Source organism: Juglans regia, chromosome 5 (genome assembly GCF_001411555.2).
Source record: "Juglans regia cultivar Chandler chromosome 5, Walnut 2.0, whole genome shotgun sequence".
NCBI classification, from domain to species: domain Eukaryota; kingdom Viridiplantae; phylum Streptophyta; class Magnoliopsida; order Fagales; family Juglandaceae; genus Juglans; species Juglans regia.
This window is the reverse complement of record NC_049905.1, coordinates 12,204,817-12,228,891: the sequence shown is the minus strand read 5'-3', so window position 1 is coordinate 12,228,891 and position 24,075 is coordinate 12,204,817. Positions and strand designations below refer to the sequence as shown.

At 37.8% G+C, this 24,075-nt stretch overlaps 1 protein-coding gene and 2 non-coding genes across 3 annotated transcripts; 1 reads left to right on the top strand and 2 right to left on the bottom strand.

Moving 5' to 3' along the window:
- Positions 1-1,556: 1,556 nt before the first annotated feature.
- Positions 1,557-5,189, bottom strand: LOC108998469 (secoisolariciresinol dehydrogenase-like). Its single transcript, XM_018975018.2, has 2 exons — positions 5,149-5,189; positions 1,557-2,355 (listed from the first exon to the last, which is right to left on the bottom strand). The coding sequence occupies exons 1-2, from the start codon at positions 5,187-5,189 to the stop codon at positions 1,557-1,559; spliced, it is 840 nt and encodes a 279-aa protein (XP_018830563.2).
- Positions 5,190-19,243: 14,054 nt separating this feature from the next.
- LOC118348540 lies at positions 19,244-19,350 on the bottom strand. The gene has a single exon (XR_004801619.1). It is a non-coding gene; the product is annotated as a small nucleolar RNA R71 (small nucleolar RNA).
- A 4,398-nt stretch (positions 19,351-23,748) lies between these two features.
- On the top strand, positions 23,749-23,856 carry LOC118348547. Its single transcript, XR_004801625.1, has one exon. It is a non-coding gene; the product is annotated as a small nucleolar RNA R71 (small nucleolar RNA).
- The last annotated feature ends 219 nt before the right edge of the window (positions 23,857-24,075 follow it).

The following is a 24,075-nucleotide window of genomic DNA, read 5'->3' as shown; positions in this document are numbered from 1 at the left end:
ATTTTGGAGAATGGTTGCTAATTGTATTCCGTTACTGTTGAATAACTCTAAATGGAAGATTAGCAAAAGAGAGATTTTTTGTTGGTATGATAAATGGAGGGATAATAGTCCTCTAATTAATGAGATGCCATTAGTGGGTTCAGTTCTGCAAAAAGTTAAAGAGAATAGGTTGTTGGATAGTTGGGATGTGGATCTTCTTGAGAACTTAGTAGGTCAAGATAATGTAGATGATATTATAGTCACTTTATCTGGGGCTAATTCCGGAAACGATGTACTAGTTTGGACTCCTACAGAGACAGGTATGTTCTTTACCCAATCTGGATGGCATTATACTCGTTTCAGAGGTTCCTCTCTTGATTGGCAAGCTTGGATTTGGCATAAAAGCCTTCTGTTAAGAATGTTTATCCATTTTTTGGATGGCTTGGCATATGGCCTTGAGTGTGGATGATAGATTGCGCTGTATTGGTATTCCCCTTGTTCCCAAATGTGATTATTATAGTGTAGGCCATCATGAAGATATTAACCATGTTCTATTTGAGGATGAATTTCCTCAAAAAGTATGGTCCTTTTTTGGCAACCTTTTTGGTATTCGTCTTGGTAGATCTTGGAAATCTAATTCTATGACTTGGTTCAGGCATGATAGCTCTTCCTCCCAGGTGGGTTTTATAATTGGTATCATGCCCATTATTGTTACTTGGAGTCTTTGGCGGACAGAATGTCTTGCTCGAATGGAAGGTAATTTGGAAACTCATGAAGCTGTTGTTCATTCTATTTGTGTGTGGATAGGCTCCCTTTATCATGCGGCTAAGAACCCCAATAGGTTGTTCCGCTGGGATAGCATGATCCTGGAGGCCCAATGGATTAAACTGGTTGCACCAAAAGCTAACTGTTGCAAAGTGGTAAAGTGGCTTAAGCCGCCGCCAAGGTGGTGCAAGTTGAACACGGATGGTAGTAGTCTCGATAACCCGGGCTCTTGTGGCATTGGTGGTGTTATTCATAATTATTTAGGTCGGCTTGCCCAGGCCTTTGCCTATCCTATTGGTTTTTGATCAAACAATAGAGCAGAACTCCTAGCGCTCCTTAAAGGTTTGAGACTTTGCAAATCACTAAATATTTCAAATGTGATAGTAGAGATTGATTCGATGGTGGTTATTTCTTGGTGGAATAGAGGGCGATGTAGTGTTTGGTACCTGGAGAATTTTTGGGAGAGCTTGTTTGTTTGACTCGTACTCTCAATTGTCGTTTCCAGCACGTGTTCCATGAAGATCATAAGGGAAAATCTCGATTCAATTACTGTGCTATTGAACAATTATCCACCTTGCACATACCCTTTACGTACCTCTTTAAATATTATAGTAACGAGAAAACCTCTTTATAAAGAATAAAATACTCGATTCGAGATTAGAAACGGAATATGCTATTAAATTTCAGTTATTGAACATCATAGGAAATTATTTAGATCTCAACATACAAACATTACGATTGAGACCCGTAGTTATGCTTAAAACATGCATATATATATGCTTGGAAAAAAGATGACCATAATGTTTTTGTTCTTAGGTGAAGAACTTTTGTATGGTCTCTGTAAAAGCTACATTGGTTGCGCTATAACCACCATCCACGACTAGGTTGAGCACACTCACGTGCTTGGACTCCTCGCTCGCCAAGAACAGCGCTGCCTCTGCCAAATCTCCTGCTTCCAAAACTGGCCCTTTCAAACTTGCCGCAGAGGATAAAATCTCTTCCGCCTTTTCCTTCTTGTCTATTCCCATCCCTTTTAGGAATAAAGGGGTGGCCGCACCATATGGTGATATGCAATTGACTCTAATTCCGTACTGACCCAACTCAACACATAAATTCTTTGTTAGTCCCACAACGGCATGCTTGGATGCCGTGTAACTGTGTGAGGCCAATCCATGTGACTCTGTTACACAACTTGCGGTGAATAGAATGGTGCCCCTTTTCACTGGAATCATTACTTTGGCCACGTGTTTTGCCCCCAGAAATGACCCCAAGACATTCACATCAAAAACAGTCTTGTAATCCTTTTGCTCGTGGTCTAAGATGGATGCTTTGTTTTGGCCAGTACAGCCTGCAGTGTTGAACATTATGTCCAGTTTTCCATGCTTCGACACCGCAGTATTGACAGCATTCTGGACATCACACTCGCTAGTGACATCGCAGTGGACGTAGGAAATGGCACCATTGATGCTTTTGTCTTGGGAAACTGAGAAACCAAGCTCGTCTTGGACGTCAGAAATGATGACCTTAGCACCATGTTCAGCGAATAGTCTTGCCGTACTCTCGCCAATGCCACTTGCACCTCCGGTTATCAAAGCAACCTTGCCTGCTAATCTGCATTGTAACGCCCCAATGAAAGGCCCAAACCACATGGCCTATACTCCAAAAGGACTAGTCAATGATACAATTGGAGCCCCATAGGAACCTTATAAAGAGCAAGAACTTCTCATTCCCAAGCAATGTGGGCTCCCATACATCACCTACCCTTATCCATATCATATGGGGTATCACAATATACCCCCCTTAAATTCCCGACGTCTTCGTCGGGCCTGTCCATTATAGGTGGCACGGCTCAAGTCCCACATTTCTAGTTGGGATAGGCTCTGTTACCATTTGTAACGCCCCAATGAAAGGCCCAAACCACATGGCCTATACTCCAAAAGGACTAGTCAATGATACAATTGGAGCCCCATTAGAACCTTATAAAGAGCAAGAACTTCTCCTTCCCAAGCAATGTGGGATCCCATACACCACCTACCCTTATCCATATCATATGGGGTATCACAATGAAAAGTTGGTACCAACCCGTACAGAGGCCACAGTTTTACACCCGTGGTGAGGTCAGAATGGAACAGAAACAGAAACAGAATGTTATGCCAGAGGTTTTCAGAAATCACATCAGATAATATCAGAGTACAGAAAATCTTCAGAACAGAACAAAATCATTACACAACATAATTTATGCACAAAATTTCATATTCGTTCTCTTTTTCAAAGTTCGGAAACAGAATGTCAAAAATAAGCTCATGTCTACACCAGTCATGATAGAAATTTCTTCTTAAACAAAATCTCATGAGTAATGCAGAACAAATAACTAAGGCAATTCAAATTTCTTTTCAACATCAAATATGTATATTTTCCAAAAATAACCTCAGCTCATTTTATTTTAAATGCAAAGTCTAGCATAGGAACCCCGCTTACCTGAACTTCTTAGCTTTTCAGAATTTTCCTCAAAATGTCGAACAATTAACAATCGTCACCTATCAAATAATCAAGTAATTCCCGTAAATTTCCAATCAACCACTTATTTCGATATTTAATCCTAAACTTCTAAAATAACCTACTTAATTCCTTAAAACCTAAAATTTCATAACCTTAAAATATACCATCTTTTTCTAAAATCGTCAAAGACCATTTGATAACTTCGACTAAAAACATTTAAAAATCTAACTTATTTATTAATGAAAACAACTTATGATGTTTAATACTGAGTAATTTAATTATCCCAAAATACTTTAAAATAAACCATAACTATTATTAAATAGACTAAAACATATCTAAAGTGTAAAAACAACATTACTCCAATATTGTTTACTCTTAAAAAAATAAATCTTTACTTAATAACATGTTAAAAATACTCAAGCGATTTAAGGTAAGTACAATTAAAAATTTCGTTAAATAATAAACAAATAGCTTTAATTGTAATTTAAATGTTTTAAAAATAAAATTTCACAATTACTAAAATAATTTGCTACCAAAGTACAATTTGAAAATCTTATTTATTGTCTGTAAAATTTCTTATACCACCCGTATAAACCACGTAAAAACAGACCAAAAAATATCAACTTGAACACATTCAAAATAAGGGTAGAACTGTAATTCCCTTTTCAAAATACTATGCAAAATAACAGTTTACGTAGACTGGAAAATGCATTCCTGCAGTCTCGGTGCAACTATCGGCGAGAATAGAGGCGCAAGGTACTCATCGCGAAGGGGGGAGCTGCACTCGAGGCGGCGAAGAAGGTCGCGGGGGTGAGGCACTGAGAGAGAGAGAGAGAGAGATAACTGAGAGAGAGAGATAACTGAGAGAGAGAGGTACGAGAGCACCCAGAAGGAGACGGAGAGAGAGAGGGCTCCTTACCGAGAGAGTTACAAGCGGCGAAACTAGGGTGGCTATCGTCGGTGGCACGGCGAGGCATGGCTGAGGTGCTGGATTACGGGTTCCCTTTGCGCCACGGAGGAGACACCCGAAAGGGTTGGCAGTGCGAAACTGCCGTGCTTGGGGGAGCAACCAAATGCTCTATTTTTCGGACTCAAAACAGAGGAGTTTCGATTCACTCTGTAGATGGTTGTTTCTCGGCACTCTGGTGGTGATGCAGTCGTGTACGGTGGAGGAGCTGGACTCCAATGATGGTCAAGAGGAGGTGATGCACGGCGAGGTGGAGTTGTGATCTGTGGAGATGCAATGCATGCACGGTTGAGTTGATTTCATTTGGGAGGGCAGCGTGAATTCTAGTCGGTGCACGATGGAGATGGGTTAGCTGATCAGAGGCTTAGGAGGGGTGCACTGGTGGCGGTAGAAGGGACGACGGAGGGCTGGCTTACGTGGGGTGACTCTCGGTATGGGAGTGCATGAAACCGAGGGAATGGAGGCTGGGCTTGTGATTACAAGGTGGTACGGCGGCTAGAGTCTGGGCAGTTTCTAATAGCATGGAAAAAACCTATGAGTGTCTATATATATATGAAGTGAAACCCTAGAGAGCCGAGAGAGAGATGTGTGCGCGGATGAAAGTTTGTGTTGTGCGTGTGCATGGAGTAGACGGAAAAACATATGGGTGAAAAAGAAATATAGACGGAAGGGATAAAACGCGCGGAAAGAAAATAAAAAAAAAATTAACGTGTGGAGAGAAAAAAAATAAAAAAAAATAAACTAAAACAAAATAAATAAATAAATAAATAAAGCTGAGCTTGCTTGGATCCGGGTGTTACATGCATATTCCAAATTCTATTACCGGAAATTTTGAAATATCACAACGAATGACATAAACTATGGAGAGAGAGAATAATTATATAAAAGCTAGGAAATTAACTCAAATAGGTACCAAAAGCTTTGCTTTTTATTATTACCTCTTAGCAATGGGAGCTAGCAAGGACGATGCGCCGTTCATGATATCGATATTGGTTATTGGTTGTGTTGTCGCGGGGAGTGCTTGCTAATTTGATGTGAGGATATGATCTTGTGATGATCTGGTGATGTTTTATAAGGAGAGAACTCAATTGTAGCGGTTCAGAAACGTTACCTATATGCTGTGTGAATCCCTATAAAAGTATTGTTGCATGACATCAAGCGTTTGAATTAGAAGTACTCTATTTGATTTTGTTTTTATTAATTTAAAAATAAAAGGACTCTGACTATTTCAGATTTGCGATTAATGTATTCGAGAATAAAAAAAGAAAACTAGAACAGTTTAATAGCTCACAATTCTTTAAATTGAACAAAGTTTTCCAGGCTTGAATTGTATTCGAGAAGGCCAGACTCATTCCAACAAGATACTGATATATACAAAAACACAAGAAAAATTATATCCTAGCCAAATATTACATCAAGACTGATCTTTTCGAGTATCCAACAAAATAGCTGATAATTGTTCTTAATTCGATCTAGTTTCCTTTCATTAGGCCTATAGGGCCTAGCCTTAGCAGAAAAATTTCAGACATGATGTGATGCCCCCGTTTCCCGCTTGGGATTGGATGGTGACTGAAACATCGAGACATATAACTCAAGGCTGCATACCCCTGTACATGACAGTTAAGATACAATACACCGATAATATTCTAGCAGTATGCAATAAATCGCAACGAAAATTCATGTAAATCTAAGTAAGATTTAAAGCAAATTTGTAAAATACTTGAGTAGTGCTAGTGTGCCGCCAAACTTTGACAGTTGGGTGTGCCCAATAGTACAAATTTTACTTTTTATTTTTTTCTTCACTTTTTCTTTACCTTTTTTTAACATATTTAAATATTTTTAAAAATTAAAAAAACACACCAATACACTAACAATCACTTCCTTAATCAGTAGGTAAAAGAAAAAATAAATAAATGCATGAGCGGTCAAAATGAGGTGGCATAATAGCATTACTCAAACTAATTATCCCAAAAGATTTCATTTTGTTCAAAGTACTTCAAAATAAACAGTGTTTTGAAATATCCCAAAACAAGAGGGACCTCCAAAAATAAACCATAAACCCCTTTTTCTTTTCTGGTTTTCATTTGACTAAAATATTCCGAGGTCCTTCTCAAAACCCTACAAGGTCTTCTCTATTTGGCCTTGTCCTTATTAAGTATCCTCCTTAGCTCTTCAGAAAGTTGTAGCACTTCCGTAATGAAATGGTCGGCAGCTTCAAGTCTCTCCACTATGGATAGCTCCGACAAATTCTCAGGGCTCTTCTGGGCCTCCTTGACTATCCATGGTGCTAGCCTCTTGTGCTTCCCCCATGTTCCGTCTCTTGTCCTGTACCAACTTCTATCATTCCAGATTGGGAATGGTAATGGAAATTATCACAGTGAGATTTCAACAAATCTATATAAGGAAACAAACAACATACAATAGATAACATAGGCATATAGAGGCAAACCATGAAATGAATGCATAGACATATGCTTGACACCAAAAATTGGCTTATGCAACTTAACTTTTAAATAAAACATATTTTCCATCTTTGCACATTGAACAATATACACGTAAGATATCGTTAACTCATTGCCTTGTTCACTTCTTGTAGCATATAGTTGGGAACCTCACGGCTCCCCTATGCACTGTTGGTTCTCCACTCGACTGTAGTGATTATGTCATAATCTTTAACTATGCGGCAGTTCACAATTTCGCCTCCACCTCATATGACACGTGTGAGGCACCTACTAGCTTTAGGTGCTACCACGCTCCAGTATCCATTTTACAAGGATCTATTCGAGGCCCGCCGACGATACTTTGTCGACCCAAGAGCTACCACTCCAATTTAAACACTCTAGAGTGGATATAGGAGTTCCACCAAGACAATCCCCTGTCCTATCATTTTGGGTCATTATAAAATATGTACAAACTCTTTTCTTTGAAACTGATATACAACCCAAATGCATGTGGCATAAGACTCGTACCACTTTTCTTTTCCTGGACCATATGAACACGTGAATGCCATGAGTCATGTAATCATGTAGTCAAACGTTGAAAATTCAGGTTACGACCTAAAAATATTAGAAGAGTCGAATACTTAGTTTACAACATAGGCAAAGCACTTAACTCATAACCAATGGAAGAACAATGTTTAAACCCGTGCATATACCTATAGACATGGCCAAATCATTGAAACTCATAAATCATCTTATTACCAACAACTTGACCTACTATATTCTAACCATACCCAAAAACATCATAATAAGTAAGTATGGCAAGATCATCATGTAAATCCAATTTCATAGGAAGATATTATCATCAATCAACAAGAGCATACGATAGCAAATAAATGCAACGTTTACACGGCATATACAAACATTATCTAAAGTAAGTGGAGAGTCTACTTATAGAAAATTTGAAGAGTTAACAAATAACAAGCTTAAAATATATTAAACAATATTAGATGAAGACACAAGCAAAAGCCCAAATTCGAGTTGATGCATGTGTGGGAGTGGCATGTCTAGGGTTTACTCCCTTTTGGCTCATGAACTCCATTTCATGACTAGAAGGGTTCCTCCTACATTCGAAACTCGAATGTAGGCGAGGAAACTCGCAACTAGAAGGCGCGACCAGAATTGGCGACAAGACTTAGGCGATAAGTGAAATATTTTACCTTTTGGCAACAATGCTCCAGGCGATTAGATTGGGCAACCAGTCTAAATGACCAACTTAAAAGACCAATCTAAATGACATCTTGGGGAACAACTAGTAAAGGCGAGCAGTTTTACCGCTCGGTTGGTTGGCGATAGGGTTTTATCATCCTGGTCGGGAGTCTTTACTCTCGGTAGGTGCGGAGACCAGTTATATTCAGCGCACACGGCATCTATCCGGTGGGACCCTTCAGAGTTTTGCAATCAATCTGCTAACCAGCAAATCCTCCCCAACTCCGTAAATCAAGCCACTTATTACTGTATCTTCCATTTTAGATAATTCTGTTACTCTTCGGATAATTTCTTTTATGTTAAGTTTTATCTTTAGAAACTATTTTCCAAATCTTTAGGCTATATTGTAGCCACATTTATCTTGTTTCCGAATTTGAATTTTGACATCTATTTAATCTCATCTTAAGGGATTTTCTAGAGCTTTGAGGTAGTCCAGCATTGAATACACAATTTATATTCTAAGATATCGTATTTTCAATATTTCCATGATTGAGTGTTTATTCCCTATTCTTAATGCTTGCAATTTTCTAGCTAATTATTATTCGATCTATTGAATCGCAATGAGATTGAGAGGTGATCTGCGATTAAACCTCTAGGATTAAGCATCATTAGTTGAGTGAAAGTAGAGATGCTTTACTGCGATTACTGTGATTTTCAAGAAAAATTTAAAGAACTTAATGAGTCTCTAATTAGTTAAATGCATATAGAGATATGGAGTTATTAATTGGAGATAGTTTTAGTATTGTTCAGGAGAAAATATTGAATAACTAAGGGATTTTTATCGTCAACTTGGGATAATTGGGATTCTATAATAAGGAAGAATAAATTATGTGGGATTTTCTAGATGAAATCAAACGCTCTAGATCTATTCTTATTATCTTTAAAATCTTAATTTTAATGCTCTTTTCTTCAATTTAGTTTAGATAATATATTCTTTAAATTTTTATTTTCCAAATAATAATTAATTTAGTAAATTTCAGTATTCGATAGCATAATTAATCCATGTGGGTTTGACATTCATTTTCTTTAAAAACACTTTACTACTTATTACGATTTTATACATTTGCAGATATTTTTAGCACAACAAGTTTCTGGTGCCGTTGCCGGGGATTACTTATTTGTTATTGATATTGATACTAACTAGATTTTTACTATTTTAGATTTTATTTTATTGGTTTAAATTATATCTCAGTTTGATTTTTTCTTTTCATAAATTAGAAGTGCATTCCCCGATATAAATCATTGGAGCATACACTTTTCGATTATGAGATTGAAAGAACTTTATGTCGGATTAATAAAGAGAAAAAGAAAGAGGTCGCCGCATCTAAATTTAATAGGGCCGATGTGACACCCAGACCCAGTCAAGCCTGATTTTTATATATTTTTAGGCTTATGCGTAAGAAAAAGCCCAAGACCCAAGCCCCATCCAAAACGCATGCCGTGAAAATCCCTTTAGTCTCCATGCCATGCAAGCCACGCACCTGTTTTCTCCTCATGCACTTCTTTCTTGCATAGTTCTCCCTTTGTTCCTTTCTAGGATTTTCTTTTTGTTTTACTATATATATTGCATTACACATTTCACGCACACTGCACAGCCCTCTTGCCGTTGTAATTCCCAAGCTAGGCTCTTCGCAGTAGCCCATCCTTTTTCCTCACCCGCACGATTTCACTCCCACACACGTCTCCTTCATTTCTCTAGGGTTTTTTCCATCGCCAATATATATATATATACATACCTGCATGTTAGTTTACCAAGCCTATAGGTGCCGCAAAAACTCTCACGGCAATCTCCACCCACGCACGCACAGAAGCAGCTCCACCCACAAACCATCATCCACCACAAGCCGCCACCTTCCACAACCTCCATGTAGTACCATCGCTGTCTCTACACCTCCACACCCACGGCGTTAGACCTCGTTTGCAGCCTAGTTGCACGACCTCACCAAAGCCCACACCCGTATGTGCTCAACTAAACGGAAACCACCCCCGTGCGAGTTTCCCCTGCACGATGGAAGCCTCTGGCCTTGGCCTAGCCCCTTGTGAAACCATAAGCCACTGTGCCCAGGCACACAAAGCCGTCGCCCAACGCCTCCCGTAGCCTCCACTGTAAACCATGAATTCCCCTGTTTTTGCTCCTCGAAACAGAGTAGTTGCACCACAACCAACCCCCTATCCTCCATGCCATTGCCTCCCTAGAAGCCTAGCCTCCACGTTCTCAACCCCCGCATGACCTTCACCACCGCAAGCCTCCACCGGAAACCGCTTGGCCCAGCTACTACAAACACGTTCTCACTGCCCTCGTTCTCTCTCTCCATTATCTCTCTTACCGTGTTGTTCTCTCTCTCTCTCTCAGTGCTCCGCCGAGTTCACCACCTTCCACCGCACCTGGCTTCACACCCACCACCGCCGACCTCAACTAGCTTCGTGCGCTGTTGCACGTTCCCTTCCCTCACGGTGAGCCTCTGGCGCGTAAACTTACCTCACGTAGAATGAGCATGTTTTCTAATAACGAAGCTTACCGTATAGTTGGTCAAGCATATATTAATTGAGATGAAGTTACATCTTTACCCTTTGAGTACAAGTTGTATTAGCGTGTTTTAAACTTTTAAATATGTATTAGTGGACTCTATTTTATTTATATGTTTACAGAAATCTTTTAAACAATTTAAATTGTTATCAAGCAAAGTTTTCTTTCAAAAGTAATCGATAATGATGTAATTTTATTTTTAAACATTTTAGATATGATCTAGTTTATTAAATAAAAGTTATTGTTTAATTTAAAATATTTTGGTTTAGTTATATGATCTAGTATTAAATTTATAGTCTAATTACAATTGTAAATAAGTTAGATTATTTTTTTTATGTTTTAGTCGAAGTTATTAGATGGACATTAATGATCTTAGACAGAGATGATATGTTTTGAGGTTATGAGAATTTTAGGTTTTGAGAAACTAAAATAGGTTATTTTAGAAACTTATGCTTAAATATCGAAATACGTGTTCAAATGAAATTTACAGGAATTACGTGATTATTTTATAGGTGACGATTAATATTTGTTCAGCATTTCTTAGGAAATTTCTGAAAAGCTGAGAAGTTGAGGTAAGCAGGGTTCATATGCTAGGCTTTATACGAGTTATTAAAACTGAGATTGACTTTCTGAAAACTTTGCATATTTTGTGATGAAATGGAAACTTGGAAAAAACAAAACCAACATCGGTCACTTATTTGCATTACTCGTGAAATCTGTGTGGAAAAGGAAAAATATTTTCTGACATGCATTGTGTAGACATGAGCTAAATTCTGTCATGTGGTCTCTGAAATCTGAAAAAGAGCGATATTGGGAATCCGAAAAATTGTGCATTGATTTAAAAAGATGCTCTGACTTTTGTTTTCAATATGTGAAAATGATCTGATTATGTTTTGGTACTCTGTTTTATTTTGATATAACATCTGAAAACCTTTGGCATGGTGTACTGATTTAGTATCTGACTCTGTCTCTGCTCCGCTCTGCTCTGTTTGGGTTGGTACTAACTTCTTTATCTCTGAGTGCACCCACTTTGGAAACAAAGTAGTTTTGTTGTGGTCTTTTTTGTGTGCATACTCGGGGCTCCGAGAAGAATAAGGGAAAGATTTCACTTCTGTCTCTACCCGGTTTGGCCACCGGAGATAGCACAACCCTACCACAGGGATAAAACATGGTATCTACTCTGTAAGATGCTTTGTTTTGATGTGATAATGATGCTCAGGTTATGTTATGCCAAAGTACTCTGGGTTTTACTTGTCTTAAAACCATCGCTCTGTTACTTTTGATGACATGTTTTGTTCTACATGATAATTCTAGAAAATATTTTGTTCTGCATATTGTACTTTGTAAATGCTCATGTTTGCACACTAGCATATGTCCTCTGCTTACTGAGTTGTTGATAACTCACCCCTTATCTCCATATATTTTTTTTCAGATGATTTTGAATAGTCCAGCTAAAATTCAGGATTATGGAGCATCAGTGAGATGATTTTTTTAAACATAGTGGATTACTCATAAAAGATTTATGAGAATTGGTGGATTGTATTAAGAGATTTTGTAGTATTCTATTGACTTTATATTTTGGAGTCTGTTAATATATTGATGAATTGTGAGTTTTAAGTTATAGGGAGTAACTCTTCAATCCCTACAGGACCGGGGCGTTACAGCCGACCAGGAGCACAAGGCGTTAAAAGACTATGATTGTGACATACCAGTTTTGGTTTTAGGGTATATTAGTAATTTTTCCTAGTAAACTTTTATTTTAGAATTTATATTTTTATGAGTATAGTTTTATCAGAATTTATATTTAATTTATCTCTATATTTTCTATTATGGTTGCTATTTATGATTTGTTAGAGTTTTGTTTTAATAAGGATTTCTAAAGTATTTCAGATTACGCTTCACTGCGATGTGTGTTTTGAAAATTAAAGTTTAAATTTTTCTAGTCTCCGAACCTCATCACTTTGTTAGCCGCTGTTTGACAAATTCAAATCACCAATCCGTAAGTTTCATCCACTTTGTTTCAAATTTGAACCCTGATCTCATACTCTTTCACATCCTGTAGTGTGTAAATTCGAGTCCTAGTAGGAGTCTAACTCTCATTAGAAAAACCCTATCAGATAGCCTTTCTATTGTCTTTATAAATCCATCTAGAATATCTGATTCAAACACAAGAAAAATACAAAGAAAACTCACTTGTATTGAGTTCTCTTCTCTGACCCGCAGCCACCCACTCCTTCTCGCAGTAACTCCACGCCACTCAGAGACGCGGGACTACCTTCCGGCGTCACAGACGGTGCCGACCAGCCCAGCCCTAGCTCAGCCACCCATTTTCGGTAAGCCGACCGCCATCAGCTCTCTTTTTCTCTTCTTTTGTTTCGGTTTAGTAGTTCCTCTCTCTAAACTCTCTCTCTCTTTCTCTCACTCGGTGCCGCACCACCATAGGAACCCCCAGTCGCGCCGCCGACCACTCCCAGCCACCAGAACCGCCGTCGAGTTAGCCCCTCTTCCTCGGTGAGCTCCTCCATCGCAGACACTTTCTCTCTCAACTCTCTGTTTTCATTTTTATCGGATATTAGACTTGTTCTCGGGTTCTTGAGGAACCCGTGAGTTCTTTTGTTGGGCCTTGGGCCTTAGGCCCGTATGAGGTTGGGTTTGGGTTTAGTTTCCTGTTTGGGCTCATGTAGTATAGTATTATACTTATGGGCCAGAGTTTTTAACCCTTTTTACAGATTATAGTGATATTTATTTGAGCTTATATTTTAAGTTAGACTTGATCTCATTTTATTTCAATAATTGTTTTAGTGATTTATATTGAGTTTAATATTACTAGTTAAGTTTATTAAATAAATATATTTTAGTTAAAGGTTCTTTTTAATAAATGTTTAAAGAATTTGAAAGATGTTTTAAAGTATAATTTTTTTAAGTCTAATATTTGAGTTAATATTTCTTTTGTCAATTTAGTAAGATTTTAATAAAATTTCTATGTTAAGAATTTAATGGAATTTATTAAGTTTCTTATAAGATTTAATAATTATGTTAAGAAATGAAACTTAGTTTAAGAATTTAAGTTTTTGTGAATTATTTAAAAATAGCTCGAGTATTTCTACTAAATTATAAATTAGTATTTTAAGTAATTTAAATACTATGAATTATTGATTTTAGTGTTAAACAAATATTGGTTTGACTATGTTTTAGAATTCCGAATTTAGTTAAGTAAGATATTAGCATTTATTGTATTTCCAAACAATTTAGTGATAGTTAATTATTGAATATAGGTCTCAAGTTACGAAGTATTATTCAAGAAGAAACGCATCGAGGTAAGTAAATTTGATCATAAATTAGGATCATCACAGTTAGCTTATATGTATGTATTATTCAAGCCAGTTCTTTGACAGCCATTATTTATGAACCGCTCATATCATATGCAAGCATGTCATCTAGCATAGCATACGACCATGTCATTCCGCATCATGTTCAGATTTAAAATTTATGATTATGTATGTAGTATGTCATGCATCTCATGTATATAAGACACATAAGCCATCTTAAATTCAAGTGTAAGATAAGTTCAGATCAGTTAATAAGATGGTCATTCAGATGCATGGTACCAATGCAGTCTAGTTTCAGGGTGGTGTGCAAGCCACGAACTCAGTCGTGGTCCACCATAGTATGCTAGAATACTATCAGCAGTTCCCCTTGCTGCAGCGGGATGTGGGGCTGGTGCACAACCTTGCACACAGGGTTAAGTGTGTTGGCCAGTCAGATAAGTAAGATAAATCAGTCAGTTAGTTCAGAAAATTCAGTCATACATAGCATAAGCATTAGCATGAACAGTCATAAATTTTAAGTTCAGCATGAAAGTTCTTATGAAAATTTTATGTTTATTATGTTTTCGTTATGATAGATTTCTTACTGAGTCATCGACTCATTTTAGTTTATTTTCATGTTTTTAATTACCCAGGTGAAGATGATGATTACGAGCAGGCAGGCCAGGAGTAGAAGGAGCATTTTAGTTTTGTTCAGACTTTTTAAAATAAAATGTGTCTCTTATGACGAATTTATTCAGTTATTTCTTTATTGTTTTTGGGAAGACATTTTTATTAGACCTTTTATTTCATAATAAATTACTTCAGTTTATTTTTCAATTGTGAAATTAGAGAATCGCTTGCCGGGTTTATTTTTCATGAAAAATACGTGACACACCTAGCCTACGGGAAGGGGGTGTTACAATGATATGCCCTCTGTCAATGGAGCGACATCTAGTATAAGGCAGTGTAACACCCTGCTCCCCAATAAAGACATTTTTAAAATTTTTGGAGAGCCAGTGTGCTACTAAACTTGAACTTAAAACTTTTCTTTTTAACAACGCGCCAGATGCGAAAGATTCTATAAATAAAACAAAGTTTAATAAATACTTAAAATTCAAAATAGAGTCTGTGGAAGTACTTATTTAAAAATATACGAAAGTCTCATGTGCTTATCAGAATAATTTATTTAAACCTTAAATCATAAACTGAACATGACATCTATCTAGGCCTCTGCCTCGCCTCCTATGATCATGTCCTGTCCTGTAGTCTCATCATCATAAATTTCATCACCTAGGGTGGTTTAAAAATATAAAAATATACAAAAATGAATCGAATACTCAATAAGTAACACATCATACAGTACACATAATAAACATAAGGTTTCTTAAAAATGTGCATACTCATAAATACATACGTAAATAACATTAACATGAACATGAACTTATCTTTCACTTATCATAGGCCGATACCCACTGTTAACCCATGTGAGTTAGGATTAGCGAATCTAAGTAGATTTTGATTCCGCCCATGACCGTGAGTTGTGGAATCCATACATAAGAAAGACATACTGGGTGCACTACCAGCATGTACGACTTAGCAATGCATTATGCCCATAACATAGATACTGTCTTCATATCATAACACGGGCCATTACATATCTTGTAATTCATACTTCATCGTAATCATACTTGCATACTTGTTATATCATAGATTTTAAAATAAATCGCATATATATATGTTATATCTTGCCATATCATATCATAGATTTCAAATGAAATCGCATTCTTTCATAAATGTCGTGATACATCTTTCCGCACATAAAATCATGATTTTTCATAAATATTTTGATGCATAAATCTTTACATAAAATCATGCATGGATTTTGATAAATTACTTTAATACATAACTTTCACATAAAATCATGACTTCTCATAAATCGTTTGATGCATAACTCCTTTCATAAAATATGAATTTTCATAAATAACTTAATGCATAATTATTCTCATTAAATCATAGATTTTATAATTTTATCAAGTCTGGGGCACGTAAAAAGGGGCTTCCAATGGAGGGTGTACATGCATAATATTTTCATAAAAGATATGCCATTTACCGTACATACGTGTAAGGGTATGATCATGCTACTTGCCTTGCAATGCTAATCTACTATTTTCAGCACGTAATCGGTCACCTATAAAATAAACACGTAATTTGCATAAATTTCTAATTAAACATGTGATTTTATTTAAAATCTAAACTACTAAAATCATCTATATCTCCTAAACCTAAAATCCTCAAAAAATTTAAAAAATCACCACTCTCCAATTTCACTTAATTTCACATAATTTCATAATTTCACATAATTTCACAATTTATTAGATGATTAACTTTAAAATACTATCAAGCCCAAGTATCCTATTTATCCTAATTTCTGCTATCGACATGTCGCTTAGAAATAATACTCAAAAATGTCTTGTTGTCCAACATCTATTTTCTCTTGGTTTTTACTATAGGAACCGACCATACTAATAAATAGACCCTTCTATCAACACTAATTGAGCAGGGTACTTTTGTAATTTACCATAACACACCTCACAATATTTCATGGTATAGGTATATAAAATCTTATGGAATGGCTTTACTCGAGAGGTAGTGCTAGTGGGCAGTGGCTTACCGTGATCAATAACAAGCAGCAGCTTGTGGCTGGGTGCGGTAGCAATTCCAAGGAGTGGGCGACTATGCAACTGAGAGAGAGAGAGAGATGAAGAGTGAGAGAGATGAGATGAACGAGAGGGAGAGGACACAGTGTGAGGGAGATGAGGCAAGTTACCAAGAGAGAGGGTGGTGATATTTTCATCCTGTGGGGCGTTGCTGCCATGCTTGGAGATGTTGACTGCTATGGTGGAGGGTGGTTCACGGCTGGGCAGCTTGCGAAGGGAAGAGTCGTGCTCTGTTTTCGGATGCAAGAACAGAGGTCCTTCGATGAGGTTGAGGGTGTTGATGAATTGCTGGACGTGGAGGGGCAACCCGTGTAGTGGTCATTGGCATAGAGAGCAACTGGTCGAGGTGCTTGTTGGATAGTACATAAGAAAGAGGTGGTGGCTCGACATGGGGCAGTGGCAATTACGGACTGTAACACAATCTGCAGCTCGGGCTGTATTCATGTTCTTCTTGCTACTCGTGGTGGTGATCGGCTTCTTGGAGGAGACGACTGAGTGAAGGTTCATGGTTTGCCCATGGGCTTGGTGGTGCTTGTGATTATCTCGTGGCATTGTTGTGCAAGGGCTGACGTAAAGGAGCTGGGTAACGTGTGGGCTGCTCCATTGGTTGCTAGTGGCTTTCGTTGGCCATGTGACAAGTTATGTAGGGAAAAACAAAATGAAAGTGGGGCTCTATATATAGACCAATGGAAAACCCTAGTGATGAAGTAAGAGAGACGTACGTGCTTGGGATCAGTGGAGCTAGTTTCGTGCGCGGTAGGAATTTATTAAAGGGATGTAAGTAGCACAAGGGCTATGCCAAGTGCAGGAGGGTATTGCGTAATAATTGGAAATAAATTCCTAGATCGTCTCCTCAGAGAAAGTTACTTAAAATCAAACTCATTTAAAATGGTGAAAATATTCAAAAAGAGAAAATAAAAATGATGGTATGTGCAATGGATGGAAGAGTGAAACAAGAATGAAAAGGGCATTAGTCATGGACTAGATTCATATTTTTGGATTTTTGAGTGTCGAAATGAAATGTAGAAGACTAACAAATTGAAATTAACAATCAAAGAATCAACTAAACTGAACAATCTCAATTAATCTGAAAATTAACAATAAAAATGAAATTATTTAAGTCCTAATTAAACTTTAATCAATTTAATATGCAATGGAACTAGGCTAATAATTAAACTAGATTAGAAAGTAATTGACAAAATACGAACTGAAAATTTAAAAGCCCTAAAATCAAGATTCTAGGGTTCATCCTTGTATTCAAATCACAAATTCTCAAAATTAATCCATTGCAGTTGTAATCACTGTTCAATGAAATCTTAATGGAGCAAGAAAAATAGCGACATTAAGTAAAATAAATAGCAAATAAATTGCCCAAATTTCTAAGCCAAAAATCTCAAAATTACTCCATAAACTTTAAACTAAAATTAAATAAATAGTATAGAGTGAAAAGAGCAAGCCAAATGAATGGAGATGGAGGTGGTAGGCAATGGAGGAGGTAGCTAGAGCAGCAATTGGACCCTGGAAGAGTTCTTCAAATGCGTGGCCTTACTCTACAAAAGTCTCCGATTTCATGCTAATGATATGCTTAATTAGGGTAGGAAAGAAACCTTAATGTTTTCATATTCCCGCACACAAAATCGTTTAAATTTTAGGACTCAACTTGGCAGCCATGTACGCACTTCAGGAGTTCAACTTTTGAAATCCTTATTAGAAACAACTTAATAGCCCTTTAAGATAGCTTTCCAACGCATCAAGAATCGTATCAATCCGATATTGAACGAAAAGTTATGATTAAAATACTAAAGTGTGTCCATTCTGTCTCCTAACGTATATTAGACTCTGATCTGAATTACTCTTAAACCTCATCATTATTCTTATTCGAAGAGTCTTACACTCATTGAAAGTTCTTAGGTTGTTCCAACGTCGCCCACTTGAAAGTCCTTTGAATTTGAAATTAGAAATAAAATAAAATAAGAATCATAGAATATCAAAAATATGTTGTGCATGTGAATGAACATTGTCCATTTAAATCACAAGTTATAAAATTAATCATAAATCATGCTATTAACCAATTTAAATTACAACTCAGATTTATTAATTTTAACCATTTTTTCATCTAAAATCAATAATAATGTAATGAAATAAATAAAATAAATTGATTCTAAATGTATAAAATATGCAATAATTCAGCTCAATCACTAGTTCCGTGCGTGGTTGAAATTTATGAAAGGAATCTGATAGCTAGGAGTTTTATTATGAAAAGGAAAACATAAAAGTAATAGTGTTTGGAGTCTAACACTCATGTGCTTGGACTTTTAAAAATAATAATAATAATGGAGCCTTAACACTAGGTTTAATTAAATATAACTTTCTAGTAAATTCTTTTATAGGCTTTAACTCATTTATTGTACCTAATAAAATTATCCATCATTTATCCCTAAAAATATAGGATCAGGTCATTACAGGCAACCAACTATACTAGCCAATAACTTCGAGATCAAGTCAGCCATCATTCAAGTGATTCAACAAACCGTCCATTTTGGGGGGCTGTCACATTAGGATCCTAACGCCCATATTGCAAGTTTCTTAAAAATTTGTGATATTTTAAACACAACGGAGTGATAGATGATGCGATTCGATTGAGATTTTTTCCTTTCTCACTTAGAGAAAAAGCAAAAGCTTGGTTGAACTCTTTGCCGCCCGGCATCATCACCACCTGGGAGGAGTTGGCCCAAAAATTCTTAACAAAATATTTCCCTCCGGCCAAGACAACGAAGTTAAGGAATGATATCACTACCTTCACCCAATTTGAGGGTGAATCATTATACGAGGCATGGGAGAGATACAAGGATTTATTGCGCAAGTGTCCACATCACGACCTCCTAACCTGGCTTCAAGTATAGACATTTTACAATGGTTTGGGACCCACAAATCAATCTATGGTTCATTCGGCTACAAGAGGAACATTAATGAGTAAGACCCATGAAGCTGCATATGAACTTCTGGAAGAATTGACATCGAACAACTATCAATGGTCTACGGAGAGAGCAGTGCCAAGAAAGATGGTTGGAGTTTTTGAACTTGATTATGTTACCACATTGGCGGCACAGAAGGAAAATCTATCACAACAAGTAGGTAATATGAATGTTAATGCTATTCAAACTAATGTTGTTTGTGAACATTGCGCGGGAAATTATTCTAGTGTAGATTGCCAAGTGGGGAATCCGTTTACCCAACCAAGTTATGAACAAGTCCATTATGTGTCTAATTTTCAACGTCAAAATAATCCTTATTCAAACACGTTCAATCCCAGATAGAGAAATCACGATGGAAGGACAGAGAGAGAGTGATCACGGCATGTGGAAGAAGATGTTACCGACAAGAAGAGAGAGTAGTGGCTTGATGAGGCGGCGAGTAGTACGGTGGCGATGTGGAGGTGGGAGTTGGCGACGTGGGATGGTTGATTTGTGGCACTCGGTGGAAGTAATAATTTCCTCTATTTTGTGGAGTAAAAACAGAGGCCACTTGAACAAGCTATGGTAGCTTGGGCGGCGGTGGTGGAAGGCGGCAGTAGTGTAGCAAGGTGGTGTAGGGTGTAGCAAGACATGGTTGTGGCCATTTCCATCAAGAATGGTGGCAAAACGCGTGCTTGGGAAGGAAGGTCTGGCTATGGAAGTGCTATGTTTCTTGGTGCAAAGACAAAGCAGTTTCAGCTTCTTTTGGTGGTGGTCTTGTTGCTTCCAATAGAGGCTTGCAGTGGTTGGTTTTTGCTTTAGGGGCGAGGTTGCTAGATGGCATGGCTTGTTCACGGTGGTCTTATTCTGGAGGTAAGGCATGGAGAATACTACTGAACATAAACTGCGTAGCGAAGCTAGCTTCTGCTGGCGGCTATGTAAAAGACCATTTTCACCGAAAAATCCAAGCGATGGCAACCCTAGTTTAGAAGATGGGGTCTAACGTGTACGTGTTGTATGTATATAGAGATTGTTGTCGTGAATGTAGAGGGATAGAGATGTGCATGAGGTGGGAAGTTAGCTGTTGTTGTTGTTTCCTGGACACGTGGGGACGTGGGACTCAGTGTTGTGTTGGCCTCGTCGTGCTTGATAGAAATTTACGTAGAAGGTGTGGCTTGATTTATGTCCATGGGTCTAAATATATAGAAGTAGTGGTTTAAGAAATTTTATCACAAAGGGGACTCTAAAATTGTAATTCTAGTGTGCTTAAAATTGGACACGTTAATGGGCAAGGACTCAATAAATAATTTAGGCCATAAATGACCAAAATAAATCTCTCTTCCAACAATATCTTCGACATTTAGAAAAATTTTATTAGGCCAAGTTCTAAATATTCTAGCCCTACCTTGGTCCGTGATTTATTATTTGGACCTTCATCCAATCATTGAGCCCAATCAAAAATCAACTTTGCCAAAATAAATTTGTTGACCCCGTAAGTTACTCTGAAATTACTCGTTAAAACTCAAATGAACTTTTCCCCTCTTCCAAGTAAACGCCTCCCATGCCAAAACCCTAGTTAGGGCTTTTCCTAAGCCTAAGGCCCTTGGTGGCCGATTTTCACTAGCCCATGTTGGGACCCTTAGTGAGCTTTGGCGCCTCTTTCCTAAAATGGGCAAGGCCCTTGTTGCTTTCTAGGTTTTCTACATGCCATAACTTAAAAATATAACTAAGTGGGCTAAGACTAAACATAATGAAAATAATAGACGAGAACTTGGCTAAGTCCTGATTATAACACATGAAAATGCCTAATACTAGGCCTTTTGTTAGTCTATAACTCGTATGGAGTTTTAGCTACTGTTTTACTAGCTACTCAATTAAGGATGAAAACTACGGTCTTTATGACATCTCCCCGTAGTGACTCTATTAAAAAAGAATCAGTTATCATATTCCCAACTATGTCCTTTAGGGTTCAATTTCGTCTTGCAACTACACCATTTTGGTGTGGAGTCCCTAGTATGGTGTGTTGAGAAACTAAGCCACATTCTCTTAAATACCTCACAAATGACTTGGACATTGTTTACCTAATCCATCATACCTACCATAGTATTCACCACAACGGTCTAATCTAATCGCCTTAATTTTCTTATCAAGCTAATTTTCAACGTCATCTTTGTAAGCCCTAAAAATGTCACGTACTTGTGATTTTTCATGTATACCCATAATGACCAAAATCATCTATAAAAGTGATAAAATATTTTTGACCATTGTAAGATGTCATAGTGAATGGACCAGAATGTCAATATGTATCACTTCTAATTGAGTACCTAGTAAAGCAGTAGCTAAAAGTCCATACGAGTTATGAACTGACAAAAGGCCTAGTATTAGGCATTTTCATGTGTGATAACTCGGACTTAGCCAAGTTCACGTCTATTATTTTCATTATGTTTAGTCTTAGCCCACTTAGTTATCTTTTTAAGTTATGGCATGTAGAAAACCTAGAAAGCAACAAGGGCCTTGCCCATCTTAGGAAAGAGGCGCCAAAGCTCACTAAGGGGCCGAACATGGGCTAGTGAAAATTGGCCACCAAGGGCCTTAGGCATTGGAAAAATCCTAACTAGGGTTTTGGCATGGGAGGCGTTTACTTGGAAGAGGGGAAAAGTGTAACACTCGGGCCCAGCCCAAGTCTGTTTAATAATTTTGGGCTTATATATGAAAAGTCCATTTGAGTTTTAACGAGTTATTTTAGAGTTACTTACGAGGTCAAAAAATTTATTTTGGCAAAGTATGAATTTTTTATTGGGCTCAATGATTGGACGAAGGAACAAATAATAAATCACGGACCACAGCAGGGCCAGAATATTTAGAACTTGGCCTAATAAAATTTTTCTAAACGTCGAAGATATTGTTGGATGAGAGATTTATTTTGGTCATTTATGGCCTAAATTATTTATTGAGTCCTAGCCTATTAACGTGTCCAATTTTAAGCACACTAGAATTACAATTTTAGAGTCCCCTTGGTGATAAAATTTCTTAAACGCTTCTATATATTTAGACCCATGGACATAAATCAAGCCACACCTTCTACGTAAATTTCTATCAAGCACGACGAGGCCAACACAACACTGAGTCCCACGTCTCCACGTGTCCAGGAAACAAGCGCAACAACTAACTTCCCACCTCATGGACATCTCTATCCCTCTCTACGTTCATGACAACTGTCCCTAAATACATACAACACGTACACGTTAGACCCCATCTTCTAAACGAGGGTTGCCATTGCTTGGCTTTTTCGGCAAAAATGGTCTTTTACGTAGCTGCCAGCATAAGCACTAGCTTCACTGCCTAGTTTATGTTCAGTAGTATTCTCCACGCCTCTCTTCTGGAATAAGACCACCGTGAACAACCCAAGTTGTCCAGCAACCTCGCCCCCCAAAGCAAAAACCAACCACTGCAAGCCTCCACCAGAAGAACCCTGACCACGACTGAAAGAAGCCGAAACTACTCTGTCTTTGCACCAAGAAACAGAGCACTTCCATAGCCAGACCTTCCTTCCCAAGCATGCGTTTAGCCATCGTTCTCGACGGAAATGGCCACAACCCAATCTTGCTACACCCTGCACCACCTTGCTACACTACTGCCCCCTTCCACCTCCACCTTCCAAGCTTCCATTGCACTTCCAAGTGGCCTCTGTTTTTACTCCACAAAATAGAGGAAATTATTGCTTCCACCCAGTGCCACAAACCAACCATCCCATGCTGCCAACTCCCACCTCCACATCACCACCGTACTGCTCGGCCGCCGCATCAAGCCACTGCTCTCTTTTTTCTTCAGTAACATCTTCTTCCACATTCTGTGATCACTCTCTCTCCGTCCTTCCATCGTAATTTCTTCATTAGGGATTGAACGTGTTTGAATAAAGATTATTTTGACGTTGAAAATTGGACACATAATAGGCTTGTTCATAACTTGGTTGGGCAAACGGATTCCCTAATTGGCAATCTACACTTGAATGATTTCCCGCGCAATGATCCCAGACAACATTAGTTTGAATAGCATTAACGTTCATCTTACCTAGTTGTTGTGATAGATTTGCCATTTGTGCCGCCAATATAGTAATAGAATCAAGTTAAAAAACTCCACCCATCTTTCTTGGCACTGCTCTCTCCTTAGACCATTAATAGTTGTTGGATGCCAATTTTTCCAGAAGTTCATATGCGGCTTGATGGGTCTTACTCATTAATGCTACTCTTGTAGCCGCATGAACCATAGATCGATTTGTGGGTCTCAAATCATTGTAAAATGTCTATACTTGAAGCAAGGTTGGGAGGTCGTGATGTGGACACTTGCGCAATAAATCCTTGTATCTCTCCCAGGCCTCATATAATGATTCACCCTCAAATTGGGTAAAGGTAATGATATCATTTTCGCTGTCTTGGCCAGAGGGAAATTTTTTGTTAAGAATTTTTTGGCCTACTCCTCCTAGGTGGTGATGAAGCTGGGCGGCAAAGAGAAGCATCACTGTAAATAACCCATGTTGCATCAAGACACAAGCCAATCCCTTGAGAGAAGCATCATTGTAAATAACGAATCTTGTATTGCACGAGGGAACAATGAGTATAGGTGTTGTCACTAGTCTCTTCTTCAGCTCTTGA

Excerpts from the sequence above, each read along its gene's own strand:
- LOC108998469 (XM_018975018.2), bottom strand. The coding sequence starts at position 5,189 with ATGAACGGCGCATCGTCCTTGCTAGCTCCCATTGCTAAGAG. Across the intron at positions 2,356-5,148 it reads CTAGCTCCCATTGCTAAGAG|ATTAGCAGGCAAGGTTGCTT; the intron begins GTAATAATAAAA and ends GTTACAATGCAG.